General features: G+C 35.3%; 1 protein-coding gene and 1 long non-coding RNA gene across 2 annotated transcripts; both read right to left on the reverse strand.

Annotated features, from left to right (window-relative positions):
• Window positions 1–16,206: 16,206 nt before the first annotated feature.
• Window positions 16,207–17,498, reverse strand: LOC150026305 (uncharacterized). The gene is made up of 3 exons (XR_016521295.1): window positions 17,379–17,498; window positions 17,153–17,227; window positions 16,207–16,375 (listed from the first exon to the last, which is right to left on the reverse strand). It is a non-coding gene; the product is annotated as an uncharacterized LOC150026305 (long non-coding RNA).
• An 80-nt stretch (window positions 17,499–17,578) lies between these two features.
• LOC150026306 (uncharacterized) lies at window positions 17,579–18,591 on the reverse strand. The gene has a single exon (XM_090303621.1). It carries the CDS (start codon window positions 18,237–18,239, stop codon window positions 17,580–17,582), a length of 660 nt encoding a protein of 219 aa, XP_090159747.1. The 5' UTR covers window positions 18,240–18,591; the 3' UTR covers window position 17,579.
• Window positions 18,592–19,248: the final 657 nt, after the last annotated feature.

Here is a 19,248-nt window from a genome sequence, read left to right on the forward strand (position 1 = left end):
TCCGGTGATTTCTTGAATTTTTGAGAGGATTGGCGAAGCTTGATGGAGGGAGAGGAACAAGGATGGCTCCAATGGAGCTATGGATTCCTTGAAGGTGCATGAAGAGTAGGGAGATTGATTGGTTGTGCCATATCACTTGGAGAGGTGAAGAAGAAGACGAAAGGTATCTATCCTAGAGAGGTTTAGACAAGAGAGTGAGTAGGTCAACAACTTGGCAGCATAACAGTCTAAAATTGATCTTATTAATTCATGAGCCAAGCACTTCAATTTATAGGAGAGATGGCTGAACATTTTGGAGCCAAAATTTGAAAATTCAAAATAAAACTCTCCAAGGAGAAGGTGCCATGTGGAGTCATGCTTTCCATGTTTAGCTCACAAATGCTAAATCCTCCCCACTTCTAGGTTGCCATGTGACGTTCATGTGCTCTATGCCAATGTAATTTTCATCATCTAATATACCCTAGACGTTTTAGGGTTATATTGGGCTCAAAGAAGCCCAATTGTTACCCTAACTAGTTAGTTTTAACCATAACTAGACCTATTTTACTATTGGTCCAAATACAAGCCAAAAAACCTATGTTACTTGGCCCAAATATTTGGTCCAATTATTTTATTGTACTAGGCCCAATACATGGCCCATGAAATCCTAAACACCTTTATACAATTTATTTAAGCTAAAGCTTAGCCCAACAATATTGTTGACTAGTCACCCGAAACTCAGTTTTCTTGTTTTCTTCTAACCAAAGCTTTAGTCACCCTAGAGTTGTCATCTTGATTGGGCATATAAAATAAAATAAAATAAAACCGAATTACACCCATATTTGCAAATAAATCCATAAACAACCTCTCGGTCTTCATCCTCCTTATTATGTGGTTATGTGTGACTGGGGGCTCTGCCATCACTTTTTGTCCAAACAATACTCAATTTTCATGGACTATAAATCCTAACTCACCTACTGAAACACGAAACACACATTTTAAAGGATCTTGTGATTCCACCTTTTTTAGATAAGGTTGCTTCCTCAAAGCCCAAAGGCGTATAATCATAAATACAATCCAATTTAGTATTCTCAATTTCTTCGAAAGGTATTTTCCTTAATTTTTCCAATTTTACAAAATATCCAAGAGTAAGGTCTCTACTCAATTACTACTACTTTTTAGAGACTATTGTCTTGATTTCACTATCACTTTTATCAGAAAGTAAGGTCTAAACTCTATTATATTTACATGAAGTAATCATTTTGACATTTTCAATTATGTAAGCCATTAAACAAGCATAAAAACTCGAATACTTTTCCTAGTTCATATTTAACTCTTATTTACCCACTTCAACTTTGGCCTCATCCTTAACTCTAAATGCTTTTACAACTTCATTGAAAGTCTTCATACGATCGATATTTCTCTCTATATGCATCTTGAATCCTTCATGTGAGTCCTTTTGAAGATAAGTTTTGATGTCTCAAAGTCCACGGAGATTGGTTAAAGGCCTTGCTACTGCTTGTGTGCGTCGATTCTCTTGGGTTTAATAGTGCCAAAGTTCAAGAGGGGGGGGGGGGGGGGTGAATTGACCTTTTAAAATTTCTCGCAGAATCAGTATTTATAACAGTGTACAGAAAATAAATCAATTTATTTGAAATTGAATAGATTTATTTTGGCACTGTTTGTGTTTGAAAAAAACGTTTAGACAGTCAAGTTAATCACAGGATTATGCAGATCGATTTTCCAGATACATACACACTGATATAATGAAGAAAAAACAGTGAATCACAAAACGGAAACCTTCAAATTTAAGCAATTGATTAAGGTTCAATTAATAGCTTTGACAATGACTTGAGTAACCTATCACAATCAATCTGTTCTAGTGGCTTTTAACAAATTTTATATGTTCTTATTAGAATCAAACAGCTTTTCCAGAAATTAAGAACAATATGAAACACGCCCAAAAAGAACAGATTTATTATTGATTGAACAGATTTATTTCTTGGCAGTTTAGTAGATATGCAGAAATTTAAGTGCAGAGATTAAGGGAGAATGAACACAAGGCAATTATACTGGTTCACTCAACTGAGCTACATCCAGTCTTCACCTAAACCAAGGTGAAATTCACTAAATCACAGTTCAAACAAACTCAAATGCCACTGTTCTTGAAACCTACAAGAACTTAGGTACACTTGCTGAAAAACCCTATTTCAGCACACACACACACTCTTCAAGAAACTCTATCAAGAAGAGTGTACAACCAAACTTTTACAAGAAAAGAAATCTGAAACGACTACACCTGATTGAGGATGCAGAAATCTGCCTTAAACCAGTAGAACAGATTGCTAGAACAGTAGCAGCACCTCTCACCAAGCTTTTGGAACCAAACAAGAACAAGCACTTTGTGATTTTCGAAATCTTTTAAGAACAGATGCTAATTTTTTGTAAATCCTCAATTCTCTGATGCAAAACTTGTTTTTACAATTGTATGATCGATTTTTAAACTCAGAAACAAGTTTTCATTTTATAGAAAACCAACTTACAACATATTTTTGAAAAACAGTTAAAGCTGTTATAAAATGAACAAATTGAAAATAAAATGAACAGATTTATTTTCAAAAGCAGTTAGAGAATTTGTTATGTGAGGAGACTTAGTCAGCCATTCTGGTGCAGGGACAAAATTGAAAACCGTTTAAGCTAGACATGGCACTAGAGTCAAAAAAGAATCTATTCATTTACAGATGAACAAATTTATTTTTCAAAACGAAAACAGAAAAAGCTTAACTATTTGAAACACTATCGTTTTGAAAGGTAGAAGACTTAGTCAAAATACTTGATGCACAAAATCTAATTTTCACAAGACTTAGCCAAGGCATCAGTTTAAAAATGAATCTGTTTATTTGGAAAAGAAGAGATTTATTTTTATGCAGTAAACGTGTTTTTTTGTAAAACATGTGAAAAACAGTTTAAGAAATTTTTGTGCTTGCTCTTATCACATGGTCAGTGGTTAAGAGGTGAGTTACTCAGCAAAAAGCCTACTCTTAAACAACCTCAAAACACTACCTAAGACATTCTTAAAGCAAAAAGAAATATACACGAATTGTACATAAAAGTCTTCATCAAACACATGTCTTGAAGGGGCAGCAACCATCTTCAACAATCTCCCCCTGTTTGATGGAGACAAATCCCCATAGCTCTGTTGCTTTTAGAACCTGTACTGCACCAAATATTAAACCAGAAAAACAGAACATTGCACAACATGTAAAAAGGTTTTAAGGTGCATAATTTTACTTCCTGTTTCAGCTAGCTTCACCTAGCATGGTAAGCTATTTTTCTCCCCCTTTGGATTCATGAAACAACATTTAAGCATAAGGGAAGATAAACTAGAAACAGATAATAGTTCAGAAAATAAAGACAAATTGTTCAGCATTACAAAATTTAAAACCTGATAAAAGAAAGCATGAAAATCAAGATACTTCTAATCCTTGTAGTATAGCTCTGCAAGCTGTGCCTGGACCCCTTCAATTTGATCATCAAGGTGCTGAAACCTTGCTTGAGTAGTCTCAAAGTATGCCCTCTGTTCTGCAGTCATGACATCAAGGCGATGCAGAACTTGCCTTTCAAACATAGATAATGGATCACCTCGGTATTCTGGAGTTTGATAGGCAACAATGGCATTCTGATGGGTTGCAGCAGCCTCTTCATGCACTGATTGGGGAGCAGGTGAGTCTCCTCTGATTTCTACAGATGGAGAGCTTGTCCTTTGATTTCCAGCATGTTTAGCAGATTGTTCTTGTCCATAGGAGTGATGTATAACATAACGTGAACGCTCTGCAGCTTGAACTGTGTCATCCTCCATGGGAACAACTTCATCCTCATCCTCGTTGTTGAGGTTTGAGGCTCCATGTTTTGCTTGAGGGTTCTTGCCTTTGAGAACCACCCAATTGTCCTCTATTTTATGGAATCCCATCTTTGTGAGAGTTGAATTGTCAATCTCACTTACAGCTTTGATGGGGTCGTTTCTCTCATTTGTAGCATCAACACCAAAGAAATCAATCAATTTTGAAACAAGTATAGCATAAGGAAAGCGATAATCAACCAACCTTTTGGATTTCAGCATTCATTGATAATGAAAACCCAGTTTACCTTAATCTGGTTCATGATGCAATATAGAAGGATTAAATCCTCTTCATGTAAAACAACATGATTTGTACCTCTTGGGATGAGCTGCCATGCTATAATGTAGGCAACAAGACGTGGTGTAAGGTTCAAATGACCTGCATGGAACCTGCTTATGGTCTGTGTAGGATTCCTCATACAGCTTTTATAATATTGCAGCTTGTTGAATTCTTGAATCCCACTGGTGTTTCCTTTTCCCACTTTCAGTCAAGCATACTTGATTCCAGCCACAAAATTCCAAACATCACTTGTGATCTTCATCTTGATCCCTTTCACATAAGAGACAATGTTCTTTCCATCCAAGGTTAGATTAGTGTAAAACACCTTAACTAAATCAGGATATACATTACCCGTTAATTCCAGCAGCTTTTTCAATTTCTGGTGCTTCAACACAGCCTTTGTTTCTGCCAATTTTTCTGATTTCAGCCAGTTGAAATCCAGCACCTTGGGTATATTAATCTGCTTTCTGCTTGTCTCGTGGATGTAGGCATTGATTGCTTCTTCATTTCCAGCGAACCAACCTTCTAGCACACCTTGAAAGGTGCTTTGCTTGCCCTTATTTTTCTGTTTCTGTCTTGAAGAAGAAGCCATGGTTGAACCATAATTTTTCTCTTGGTTTCAAATGGTGAGAACAGAAAATAGGTAGCCAATGTGGGTAGCAGATTTTCACATAGATTTATATTGAGAAATGAATAGGTTGATATGGCAGTTATGAATGGATATGCATGAAGATTTTATGCTCTGAAATTGTGCAGTGAATCTTTGAAAATATGCAACAAATATTTAGGGTCATGATGCACACAATTCATACCTTTATTGAGCACCCAAACCATCAAATCGGTTACATAACCATGACCAAAACCGTTAAAGGTACAGAGGTTAATGCACACTAAGTCAGTCAAGCAGTCAAAGATAAGAATTTCTCTTTCCTAGTCATCAATGCATATCAGTACCAAAAATAAACACATTCAATTACGAATAAACAGATTTAATTTTTCACTGCTAGGCACAACTGACATTTATAATACCTAATTCATTGAGCAGAAAATTAAACCTATCTTTAGCCAATGGTTTTGTGAACAAATCAGCAAGTTGTAAATCTGTACCAATGAACTTAATCTCACATGTTCCATTTGAAATGTGTTCCCTTAGGAAATGATGCCTAATTTCAATGTGTTTGGTTCTTGAATGCATGACAGGATTTTTGGTTAAGTTGATTGCACTTGTATTATCACACAGCAGAGGTATATGGTTAAGTAAGATACCAAAATCATTTAATTGTTGTCTTAGCCATATAGTTTGAGCACAACAACTCCCTGCTGCAATGTATTCTGCTTCAGCCGTGGACAAAGCTACACAAGCCTGCTTTTTGCATTGCCATGAGATCAAGCTTGATCCAAGCAAGTGACAGGTTCCACTGGTGCTCTTCCTATCAATTTTGCAACCTGCAAAATTTGAATCAGAATATCCAGTTAAGCTTAATGAGATGTTACCTGGATACCACAAGCCAACTTCTTTAGTTCCTTGCAATTACTTCAAAATCCTTTTGGCAGCATTGTAGTGTGATTCTTTAGGAGCAGATTGAAACCGAGCACACATGCACACTGCAAACATTATGTCAGGCCTGCTGGCAGTGAGATACAGTAGTGATCCTATGAGTCCTCTGTATTTGGTTTCATCAACAGCAATTCCAGCTTCATCATGATCCAAGTGACAGCTTGTTGAGAAGGGTGCGCTGATTGGTTTAAACTTGTCCATTTCAAATTTCTTCAGCAGATCCTTGCAATACTTAGCTTGATTCAAGAAAATGCCATCCTTGAGTTGTTTGACCTGCAAGCCTAGAAAATAGTTCAACTCACCCATCATTGACATTTCAAACTCACTCTTCATGACTTTCACGAAAGCTTCACACAATTCTCCATTGTTTGATCCAAAAATGAAGTCATCCACATATACTTGTACTAGAATTGTGTCATCCCCTTTCTTCTTGATGAACAAGGTCTTATCTGATGTGCCTCTGTCATAACCTTGTGAGGTGAGGAAATCACTTAGCCTTTCATACCATTGCCTAGGAGCTTACTTGAGCCCATAGAGAGCCTTTTTGAGTTTGAACACGTATTCTGGATGTTGATGGTCTTCAAAGCCAGGTGGCTGTTAGACAAATACTTCTTCATTTATATATCCATTCAAGAAGGCACTCTTCACATCCATTTGAAATAGCTTGAACCCTTTGATGCAGGAGAAGGCAAGTAGCAATATAACAGCTTCTAACCGAGCCACTGGTGCATATGTCTCATCATAGTCTATTCCTTCTTCTTGATTGTACCCTTTAGCTACTAGCCTAGCCTTATTTCTGGTAATCACCCCGTGCTCATCCATTTTGTTTCTGAATACCCATTTTGTTCCAATTATATTCATCTCAGGTATTCTAGGAACAAGAGTCCATACCTCATTAAGAGCAAATTGATTCAGTTCCTCTTGCATGGCTAAAATCCAGTTGTTGTCCTTGAGAGCTTCATTCAGATTCTTGGGTTCCACTTGAGATACAAAGGCCATTGCCTCACAGAAGTTGTTCAAGGATTTCCTAGTTGATACTCCTTTCTCAATGTTCCCAATGACATTATCAAGGGTTAGGTCTCTAGGGGTTTTCCACTCTTTTGTCAAACCTGCAGGCACAGTAGATTCTTGCATAGCATGTGTATCAGTAGTATCAAAATGAATCGATTCATTTTGATTTAAAACAGATTTAAATTCATTACTGTCAAGGTCATCAGCAGTAGTTTTAGATATGCTATGATCAGTTTCATCAAATACCACATGCATTGATTCTTCTACTATGAGCAACCTTTTATTGAAGACTCTATATGCATGACCATTCAAAGCATAACCAATGTGCACACCTTCATCAGATTTAGCATCAAACTTACCAAGATTTTCTTTGCCATTATTCAATACAAAGCATTTACACCCGAATACACTAAGGTGGCTTACACTAGGTTTTTCTGCCCTTATACAATTCATATGGAGTTTTCTTAAGAATGAGTCTAATTAAGGTTCTATTTAACACATAAGCTGCAGTATAGACTACATCTTCCCAAAAATACTTAGGAAGCTTAGATTCATTTAACATAGTTCTAGCTAGTTCCTCTAATGATCTGTTTTTCCTTTCAACTACACCATTTTGTTGGGGTGTCCTAGGGGCTGAAAAGGTATGTGCTATCCCATGCTTCTCACAGAACATCTCAAATCTAGCATTCTGAAACTCTCCCCCATGATCACTTCGAATTGATTTAGTGCAGCAGCCATTTTCATTTTGCAGAACCTTTGCCAATTTCTTAAAAGCAATGTAAGCATCATGTTTATGTGCAAGAAATAAAGTCCATGTAAATCTAGAGTAATCATCCACAACAACTAAAGCATACAAATTTCCAGCCAAGCTAGCAACTCTAGATGATCCAAATAAGTCCATATGTAACACATCCAATGGATTTTTTGTAGAGACAATATCTTTTAACTTGAAAGAGGATTGGATTTGTTTACCTTTCACACAAGCATCACAAAGCCTGTTATCCTGAAATTTAATGTTTGGTAAACCAGAAACTAAATCTTTAGATTTCAGTTTATTTAAGTGATTAGTGTGTATGTGAGCTAACCTCTTGTGCCACAGCCAAGACTCATCACTTCTAGACAGCAAACACTCATTTGAAGAGTTAGTTTCCATGATATTCAACAGATATATGTTATTCACTCTCTTACCAGTAAACAACACTTTACCAGATGAATCACTTGAGATTGTGCAGCCATTTGACTTAAAATTCACCTTGTATCCTTTGTCACAAAGCTGACTTATGCTGAGAAGGCTATGCTCGAGTCCTTCTACATAAAGCACATTCTCAATAGTGGTTGAGTTCCCTGTTCCAACAGTGCCTCTGCCCAAAATTCTTTCTCGGTTGTTATCACCATAGGTTACATGTCTTTCTGCTTTGAGCTTCAAGCTACTGAATTTTGTAAGATCTCCAGTCATATGCTTGGAGCAGCCACTGTCCAAGTACCACTGATTTTTCTTGTTGCTCATCTGCAAAACAGATTAATAATGATACAACTGGTACCCTTTTCAGTATAGGGTCCAACACAGATTAACACCTTCTCTTTGGTAGCCATTTTGCTAAATTCTTAGGAACAAGATGCTTTCTAGCAATGCAAGACCTAGAGGTATGACCAGATTTCATGCAGTAAAAACAGGTTACATGAGATGCCTTTTTGCCACTGTTAAAAGCTGAAAAACCTGATTTTGCTGGAACAAAAAAACTTGAAAGCTTTTTGACATTGGTTACATTTCCAAGGGTATAACCAAGACCATTTTTATTGAAAACAACATTCTGTGAGCCAAGGAGAGACTCAAGGTTCTCTCTTCCCTTGGTGAAATTGGAAAGGGTTTTTAGCAAATACTCCACTTGTTTTTCCAATTTTTTGCAGTTTTCACAGGTTTTAATAGAGGCATGCAAGCATGTTAGTTCAAGGCTTACCAAATCTGTTTTGGCCTTATGCAATTCTTCCTCAAGTGTTTTTATTTTAGGTGCAAGCACATTATTTACCTTTTGCAGCTTATTGCATATTACAGCTAGCCTATTTGCTTCATCATGTGTTTCCTTGAAAGCAGCAAGCAATTGATCATAGTTATCAGAATCCACAGAAAATTCACTTACTGAATCAGAGATTGACTCCTCATCCTTCATCATGAAGCACAGATTGTTTTCCTCATCCTCAGTTGAAGAGCTGCTGGTTGAAGATACTTCATTTTCTTCCCATGAGATGTAAGCTCTTCTTCCCTTGCTCCTTTCAACTCTCTTGCTGAAAGATTTATCCTTTGATTGATTGTTTAGACAATTCGTTTTGATGTGCCCTGTTTTGCCACAGTCAAAGCAAGTATAGTTAGAGGAATTTGAATCATTGGGTTTAGGATACCTTCTTTTCTGCTGGTTCCTATCTCTGCTTTTCTTCTTCAAGAATTTGCTGAATCTTTTTGTAAGAAGACTGATTGTTTCATCATCTTCAGCATCTTCTTTTTCCTCCTTGATCTCATTCTGTTCACTTGCTTTCAGTGCAAGACCTTTGGGTTTTCTCTCTGTTGTTTCCTGCTCTTTGAGTCTCTTGAGCTCTAGCTCATGCTCCATAAGCTTTCCAAAGAGTGCAGCAGTTCCCAGCTTTGACAGATCACGGCTTTCAGATATGGTAGTCACCTTTGGTTGCCAGCTTCTGTCGAGGCACTTCAATATCTTTATGTTGAGTTCCTCTCTGTCAAATTCTTTTCCCAAACCAGTAAGGTGATTCACAATATGAGTGAACCTTTTCTACACATCAGCAATGCTCTCCTCGGGTTGCATTTTAAACAATTCATATTCTTGGATGAGAGAATGTTTTCTTGACCTCTTCACATCTTCAATACCCTCATGAGTGACTTCTAAGACTTCCCACATCTCCTTAGCTGACTTACATTGGGATATTCTGAAGAACTCATCCATTGTTAATGCAGAGGTTATGATGTTCTTGGCCACAAGATCATGTTGAGCCTTCCTCCTTTCGGTCTCATTCCATTCAGATCTTGGCTTTACCACTTCTTCATCCTTGACAACCTACAGATTTTTGTGGCTTTACCAACTTACAATAGATTTTTGAAAAACAGTTAAAGCTGTTATAAAATGAATAGATTGAAAATAAAATGAACATATTTATTTTCAAAAGCAGTTAGAGAATTTATTATGTGAGGAGACTTAGTCAGCCATTCTGGTGCAGGGACAAAACTGAAAACCGTTTAAGCTAGACATGGCACCAGAGTCAAAAAAAGAATCTACTCATTTACAGATGAACAGATTTATTTTTCAAAACGTAAACAGAAAAAACTTAACTATTTGAAACACAGTCGTTTTGAAAGGTAGAAGACTTAGTCAAAATACTTGATGCACAAAATCTAATTTTCACAAGACTTAGCCAAGGCATCAGTTTAAAAATGAATCTGTTTATTTGGAAAAGAAGAGATTTATTTTTATGCAGTAAACGTGTTTTTTGTAAAACATGTGAAAAACAGTTTAAGAAATTTTTGTGCTTGCTCTTATCACATGGTCAGTGGTTAAGAGGTGAGTTACTCAGCAAAAAGCCTACTCTTAAACAACCTCAAAACACTACCTAAGACATTCTTAAAGCAAAAAGAAATATACACGAATTGTACATAAAAGTCTTCATCAAACACATGTCTTGAAGGGGCAACAACCATCTTCAACAGATTCTAGGTAGTTTGAATTTGTAAATTCACTCTTAGTTAGGATTCAAAGTTGGTTTAAATCAAATCCTTTTGAAAAAAGTGTTTTACAAAGAAGTGGAAAAACAACCAATTGTCTTATCATTTCAATCGGTTGTTTTACACTTAGTGTTTTTGAAACATGTTTTGACAAAGCTTGGAATTGGTTGACTTTGGTGTTAAACCAATTCAATCGGTTGTTTCGACATTTCAACTGATTGTTATTTGAAAATCCTTAACAAAATTTGTTAAGTTTGCTAAATCTATTTTAATTGATTCAAAACTGATTTGACTCCTTCATTAAATGTTTTTAACTGCCCTTTTTTAGTTTAAATAGTTAGTTTTACACTCCTAGTAGGAATATATCATATTACAATCTTTCAAATAAGTTTTCTACAAGATTTACTTCAAGCTTTGGTTTGACTTGTGTAAGAGTGGAATAAGACTGCTATGTAATTTTGAAATTCAATCTGTATCAGGTGTAATCAATCCTTTTTCTCTCTTGAATACTATAATTTTGTAAACTTGTTTTGTGCAGATACAAAGGGTGTTTTATGACCTGTAGTGTGTGGTTTGCCAAAGGATGTGTGTGTTCTTGAAGGGTTCAAGATCACCTATTTGGTGTGTTGTTTGTAATAAAGGTTGTTGATTCCTTAGTGGAATAGCCAGTGGTTTCTAAGGACTGGATGTAGCTCTTGGTATAAGAATGAACTAGTATAAATCTGCTGTGTGATTCTCTCTATCCTTACTCTCATTTAAATTTGTTTTGACTGCTGATAAAAACAACTGGTTGAATCGCATAAACAACTGGTTGAATTTCTGGAAACTTAATAAACATATTTGTTTCTAGGCTAACTTGATTCCTTTCACTTTGTTTCTTCATTGGGTTCTCTATACTTTCAAAGTTTGCGAAAATCTTTTAAAAACAATTCACCCCCCTTTTGTTTAAGGCCTACAATTCCAATAAATCCATCCCAAAAAATATCTAAGGCTTTGTATTCTCGTTGAAATCTCGCGTATCTTCAAAGAAGTTGGGCCTTATTAATGACATTGCCTTGAGAGGAAAATATTGTCAAAACATGAGCCATACAATTATTTTGAATGGATTTACTATCATAAGATGCCCATCTTAATTCCATTGGAAGATTTTTTGATGCAAAGTTGAAGGGACTGCATTGGCTTTGGGGTTTAGGGTTTATTAGGCATGGTAAATAAATCCATCCCTGCGAGTATTGTCCAAAACCTGTTGCGATTATGATGGGAAATTTCCGCACTGATTGAGTATGACTATTGGTATGCATAATACCCGATTGTTTAAATTGGGGATAGGGATGTGTATGTATATAAATATCACCCTCCTCGTCCTTATACATGTCATCGTTTTAACTTACTAAAAAACTCATAGTTTATTAGGTAACCAAAAACCTTATAATCATTATTTTCTCTTGTCCTTAGTTTTGTTTCATCTAGAAAACCCTTCTTTATTTCTTTGCCACACAATTTTTCATTATCTCTCAACTATTGTTCGACTTATTTAATACTCACAAAGTTCACTCAGATCCCTAAGGTACATTCCCTTTTATCACAACCTTGATAATACATTTTTTTCCTTTGTGCAGTTTCATTCCAATGATGTATTTCATTTCACAAAACACAAACATCAATTTTATTAAATCAAATAGTTTTTAAGACAGTTATTTAATTATTTCTACTCATCTTTAATCTTTTTATTTATTATTTTTTTCAAATCAGAATATATGACTCTTAATTTCAAGTATTCAATGACATAAACCCTTACAATGTGTGTCCTTTTGACATTGAATCTTGGGATAATATTGTGTTTCATAGCTGTGATTTTTATTATTTTAAAAAATATATATTTGGAATAGTAAAGGAGTGGGTACGAGTATACTCGTTATCCAATGGGGATGAGGATGAGAAAAAAAAATTCATAGCTATTGGATATGACAATGGGGTTGGGAATGAATTTTACTATGGGGATGGGAATGGGATAGTCAAACTCACATCCGCCTCACCTTGCTGCCATCCCTAGGCCCCATGAATCCTTTCCTTCACAGAATCACATTAAAGTTGGTTTGAGAGAGCAACAAAAATGATATTGTAGGTTGAGTGTCTGACCCATCCTCATGTTATGTCATATCATTCCTTCACTTTGCAATGTCTTTTCACTAAAGTTTGACACCATGGTATTACGAGGTACTATCCAATTTCTTTGCAAACCTTTTTTATAAGTGTTATAATTCAGTAATATTTCATACAAAAAGATAGGCACTTATGAAATTTAATTAATAAAATAGTTATAATTCAACCTCTAATTTAGGAATTTGAGCTTTTTTTTTTTTTACATATTTTGGGATTATAAGATGAATATGAACGATTTATTCCCATATTTGTGTTAATTTCAAGAATCTAGGGGAAAATTGAGAGGAAAGGGCTAAACAAGAATGGACAAGTTAAAGACAAGATGAAAAGACAAAGTTAGAACATTGAAAACTCGCCCAAACTCATCCAAACAAGATCAGTCTAGAGGAACTCGCCCAAGGCTCGCTTAAGCGAGTTGATTCCAAGGAAGTTAGGTTTTTTCTTGTGAAACTCGCTTAAGCAAGAAATATTTCGCTTAAGCGAGATCTCACTTAACCCAAGCCTAATTAGGTTAAATAGAAAGCGTGAGGCATAACCCTAGACATCATTGGGAGGATTTTGAGGGATAGAAAATCCTAGAGGAGGCAGTAGTCAAGGAGAAACATCATGGATCCTCTTGCTTTCCATGCTTGTGGTGGCCAACATGAATGGCTAATTCTTCGCTTTTGAATTGCGAGTAAACTGTTCAAACTCTTATATATTAAGGTGACATTTATTTATAATATTTTTTTTCTTGATTGATGATTGGTATTGTCAAGTTTGAATCTTTATTCATGATTTTGATCGTTAGATTTGACTGTAAATCCTTTGACACATCTTTTCATATTTAGTGAATATTATACTTGAGATTTTAGAATTGTTCCTTGTGGGTTCGATATTCGTCCTTAAGGATAATTTATTACTTCTGACTCGGTACACTTTCCATAAAATAGTCATAACTTTTTAACATAGTTTATGGTAGAATGTTGATTGTTGCATCACCATCCACCAAAAGCTTCTTAGTAAATTCACCTTAAGTTTCAGTGTCTAGAATCTAAGGTTTGTGATGTATCTTCATTTCATTAGTTAGAGGTTCCAGATAAGTTATTTCCTTTTTAGGCTTAACACATGACATATTATTATCTCAAACTATTTGTGCTCACTTTTATCATCTCTCTTAAGAAGTGGACTTTAAGCCTCTTAAAAAGTGAACTTTAAGACTAACTTAACCTTACAAAATCGACATATACAATGAGATTTGCACCATTTATATAAAATAAAATGTCTTTATCTATAGTCAACGTGGGATCTCCAACACCCCGCCCCCCTCCCCCCTCACGTCGAGACCTGTCAATTCGTATGTGAGACTATATATTTATGGGTAATTAGATAGCAGCCTGATAGTCGGTGTAATAAACCCGACAAACTCTCGCTATGATACCATCTTTAGAAATTTATTTTAAGCCTCTAAAGAAGTGTACTTAAAGCCTAATGCAACCTTACAAAAACAACCTATAAGGTGAGGTTTGCATTCACTTATATACTATGAAATATCTTTATCTTTAGTCGATGTGTGATCTTCAACAACCTCTAAAAAGTTTATCGAGCAAAATCCTTTCCTTGAAGACTTTGTTTAATGCTCTTTTGATACTAAACTAGAATAATTGAGATGATTCCAATTCCCATATTAAATAGTTTCTCTTAATAGTCACTGAAAAGGGTACTCCCATGACTTGGAGAAGATTCATCAACCATGAGCCATTTTGAACTGAGACTTCCTTTCCATCATTTTCTTCCTTTGGAACCTTCACCATTGGAATTCTGACATGTTCTCAGCCCAAGGTTGCCCACCATATTGAATTCTACAAAATTTAGGCATGTTTGGAGGAATTGTAAGACCTAGAGGAACATTATTGAATACAATATTATTCCCAAACATGCCCATAGTCCTTCAACAAGTTCCCATAGCCATTGAAACAATTTGCTATCCTTTCATGTTGAAGTTATGTTATTGCTTTTTGCTCTTGAGCTTGGACTTAATGAAGGTTGAAAGCCTTCTTCATAGTTTTATTGAATACAACACTACACCTTGGAAACAAAGATACATTCTCATTGTTTTCTTTCTTATGAGTTGGATACTCAATAAATGATCTTGTTGCTTTAGGGTATACTTCCTTCTCTTTGTCCTTCTTTTCTTATTCAAAGAGATCCAAGTATCTCTCTATTGTGTCTTTGGTAGTATTTGATTTTATGGGTTGAAGGTTGACATCGTTAACAATTATCACCATCATAATAGGTTCAACAAATGACACCTAATATTTTAATGGAACAGTGTCTACCTTCGTTGATTTCTCTTCAAATTTTGACCTCTGTTTTTCAATACCTGCCTGAATGATGATATTCTCGAAGTGTATACAATTTTATCCTTCCTTTTGATCAATTGAGAGATTTTATGGTCACTACTCAATTGAATTTGTTTATCCATAAGAAGAATATCGAAAATTTTTGTTAACTTTAGTAACGATAAAACTATATGTTCTATTTTTTAACTCATGTATTGTTTCTTAAGAGTAAGGAGGTCCATTTTTCAACTTTATCATATTAAATTCTTTTTCGTCATATAATATATCTCTCTCGTACTCCATTCATGTTCAATGTCTAAAAAAAGTAACTTTTTATTTTCTTGAATATTTCTCAAACATTTTAAATATTTCCTTCTCTCGAGTAATTTATTTGATTCTTGTAACCTTATGTGCTAATTGAGACATATCTCTTAGAGGTTAGTTCACTAACTTTTTTTTCTTTATTGAGATCTCTAATCTAACTGTGACAATTCTAATTAATCCATACTTAGGTCTTTGTGTATAACATCTCACCTTTATTTGTCTAAATCAATTTAAGTAATCACTTAATTTTTTTCATTATAACATCTCTTATTATGCATTAAATCATAAGATTTACCTTAGCATTTTCTGAAAAAATTCTCATGAAAAGCATTAACATTTTTCCCTCCAAGCATAACATAAGTGTTTCCACTCAACGAACTTGATTATTCATTCCTAAATTACCTATATTATTTTCATTTAGAAACAAAGTTAAGACTTCACCCAATCTAGCAATTTGATTATCTAACATTCTAAACTATTCATAGTTGTTTATACTAGAATTGAGTAAAATGGTCATTCTTCAAACTAACATATCAATAATCTTAAAATTACCATGATTCGTTTCTTATCTTTAATAACACTTCTAAAGTTGTACTCAAGATACAAGTATTTACATTATCATTCTCGAGATTTTGACTATAAGTACAAATTGAATTTCGACTACCATTAAATACTAATCCAAAATTATTATTTAACCTTACTATTTGGATACTTTTGCATGACATTCACCAAGGATACATTTGACTTAATGTCTCTACCCCATTGAAGGTATGATAGAAAAATATAGAATTGTTTCCACTCAAATTGTCATTACATAACTCGTTAGTAGGTTCATAATCAGACTAACCATAGTCAAGTTTATTAAGGATGTCGATATTGCACTCTACACTCTACGTAGTAATTGTTTCACTACTTACATTTGTGATTAATTGTAACATCCCATAATTTACATATAACTATTACAATAAAAGTTCTACCAGTTTCTATACAAACTTGGAGTTTTTCAAAAACATTCCTAATACATGATTAGGATTTATAGAAATACAATTTACATATCCACAACTCAAAATAAGACTCTGAACCCTCTAAGGCTCTCCTGCACCTGTATGGTCATCTGCTCGTGTACATAGTACAGTCATTGCAGTTCAAACACAACAAGAAAAGCAAGGGTAAGCTAGTGAAAATAGAATTTTATAATATATACAATTAAATCAAAAGAGAAAACCAAATTACATGATCAATTTCTCAAATTATTCAACTTTCTTCAAATCTCAACATTAAAACAATCACATAGATCTCACATGGATCTACACATCCAAGATATTCAACAAACAACGTCTTCCGGAAGACCCGTATTAAGTAAGTCCTACCAGAGACTAACACCTGATCCAAAGATTACCAGCGAATCCAACAGAAAGGATCAGGGTAAGTTCAATACAACCCAAACCGTGCATCTCATATGTCACGGTGTGCATGAACTCCCCCATCAGCTTCTCACCACCTGATATATTAGTCTATGTGACTTAGATCATCAGTGAAGCTCGGAGATCTCTGTTACCACATAGGCATCAATACTTAATACACAGCCAACATCAGTCCATACATTATCCCAAATGTATGAATTCAATTCCATACCATTCCGTCAATACAATATCATTCCAAACACGATCCACAACATTCAAAAACGTAATTAAAATAAAAAACAATACTTAAATATTAAACCATCAAAATATAATATTTTTACAAATTTAAATAACATATAAACAAACAACCCAATATATATAACACACTACATGCCTGCAAGAAAAATTGAATATTGGGACCACGTCCCTTCCGCATTCAGATCTTCTATCCTAGGGTGCTATTAAAAATTAAATTTAGCTTCCCTTACCTCAATTGCTTGCTTTCCAAGCAACTTTTAGAATTTTATTCCCCGCCGTTTGGATAAGCTTCAAGATTTACGGGCCTAATGCAAATTATCCAAACAGAACAAAATTTCAGTATATAATATAATAAGTTGAGAGGATTAAACTTCTCAACTGACCCCACCAAGATTGATGACTAAATCCTAAGGAAAAACAGAGAACAAAGGATATTTAGAGTAAAAATGAACTTACTCTGTTTGAAAATCTGATCGGGTAGAAATGTTCCTTAACTCCTCTGCTACAGCGTGGTATGATCAGATTCTAAAATAGATGAAGATTGGGAGAGAAATTAAGAGAGAGAGAGAGAGAAGAGAATTGGAGAGAGAGAGAGAAAAGAGAAAATGGCATGGGGGGAAGGGGTCTGTAGCTTTTTCTAAAAAAAGCGCCGTTACATTATCTCCAACTACAAAAATTTTCGTCCTCGAAAATGAACTTACCAAGAAAGAGATTAGGGTATGATTCTCGTATCACTTCTTCAATTTCCCAAGTGGAATCTCCAGAGGTGAGATCCCACAATACTTTCACCATGGGAATACTCCTTCCACGAAGTTGTTTCACTTGTGAATCTAAAATTCTGATTGGCTTCACTTCAAACGACAAATTTTCTTTGACCTGGATGGAATCAGACTCTAGAATGTGGCTAGGATCAGGTACATACTTTCTTAGCTGGGATACATGGAAAATATTGTGAATGTTAGCTAAAGAAGGAGGCAAAGCAATTTCATAAGCCACAGGGCCTATTCTCCTGAGAATTTGATAAGGTCCTATGAACTTAGGAGTCAATTTCTTGGATTTGAGTGCTCTTCCTACACCAGTGAACGATGTAACTCTCAAAAAGACATGCTCACCCGCAGAGAATTCTAAAGGTCTTCTTCTTTGATCTGCATAAGATTTTTGCCTGCTGAGAGATGTTTTCAATCTTTCCTGAATCATTTTGACTTTCTCATTGGTTTGTTGTATTAATTCTGGTCCAATTAACACACTCTCACCATCCTGAAACCAGCACAGAGGTGTCCTACACTTTCTTCCGTACAATGCCTCGAAAGGAGCCATTCCTATGCTAGCTTGGTAACTGTTATTGTAAGTGAACTCTACCAATGGTAGAATTTCATCCCAACTGCCCAAATGATCTAACACACAAGTCCTAAGCAAATCTTCTAAGGACTGGATAGTTCTCTCTGATTGTCCATCAGTTTAAGGATGGTATGCTGAACTAAGTCTGAGTTTAGTCCCCAAAGCTTCTTGAAGTGTTTGCCAGAATCTGGAGGTGAATCTAGGATCTCTATCTGAAACTATGCTGGAGGGTACACCATGCAATCTGACTATTTCATCTATGTAAATCTGGGCCAACTTCCGCATAGAGATTCTCAAGTCTATAGGTAGGAAGTGTGCCGTCTTTGTTAGCCTGTCCACTATGACCCAAACAGAGTCATGCTTTCGCAAAGTACGTGGTAATGGGTAACAAAATCCATTGAGATACTGTCCCACTTCCACACTGGAATGTCTAACTGAGTTAACATGCCTCCAGGCCGTTGATGTTCAATCTTTGATTTCTGACAAGTCAAGCAACCAGCTACAAACTTAGCTACATCATTCTTCATGCCATGCCACCAATAAGACTTCTTGAGATCTTGATACATCTTGGTCATTCCTGGATGTAAACTGAGTTTGCTTTTATGACCTTCAGATAATATTGTTTGCTTTAGTTCATTATCTTCTGGTATACATATTCTATTTTTGAATCTCAAAATACCATCCACTCCTAAAGAGAAGTCTTTAGCTTTGTCAGTATTTAGTAAGCCCATGAAGTTCTTCAATTTTGAATCTTCCAACTGCTTCTCCTTCACCTTCTCCAGAAATTCATTAGTTATAACAAGTGTATTACAACTAATGCAATTTGAAGACATGGAAACCTCCAAATTCATACTCCTGAAATCTTCAATCAATGCTAGCTCTCTAATCATAAGCGACGACATTTGTATCTTTTTACGACTCAACGCATCTGCAACAACATTTGCTTTCCCAGGATGATATATTAGCTGGAAATCATAGTCTTTTAAAA

The sequence above is a fragment of the Phaseolus vulgaris genome, chromosome 6 (assembly GCF_051622355.1).
Source record: "Phaseolus vulgaris cultivar YP4 chromosome 6, ASM5162235v1, whole genome shotgun sequence".
Taxonomy (NCBI): domain Eukaryota; kingdom Viridiplantae; phylum Streptophyta; class Magnoliopsida; order Fabales; family Fabaceae; genus Phaseolus; species Phaseolus vulgaris.

What these genes read in the sequence shown, in the direction of transcription:
- LOC150026306 (XM_090303621.1), bottom strand. Translation starts at nt 18,239, where the DNA reads ATGGCTCCTTTCGAGGCATTGTACGGAAGAAAGTGTAGGACACCTCTG.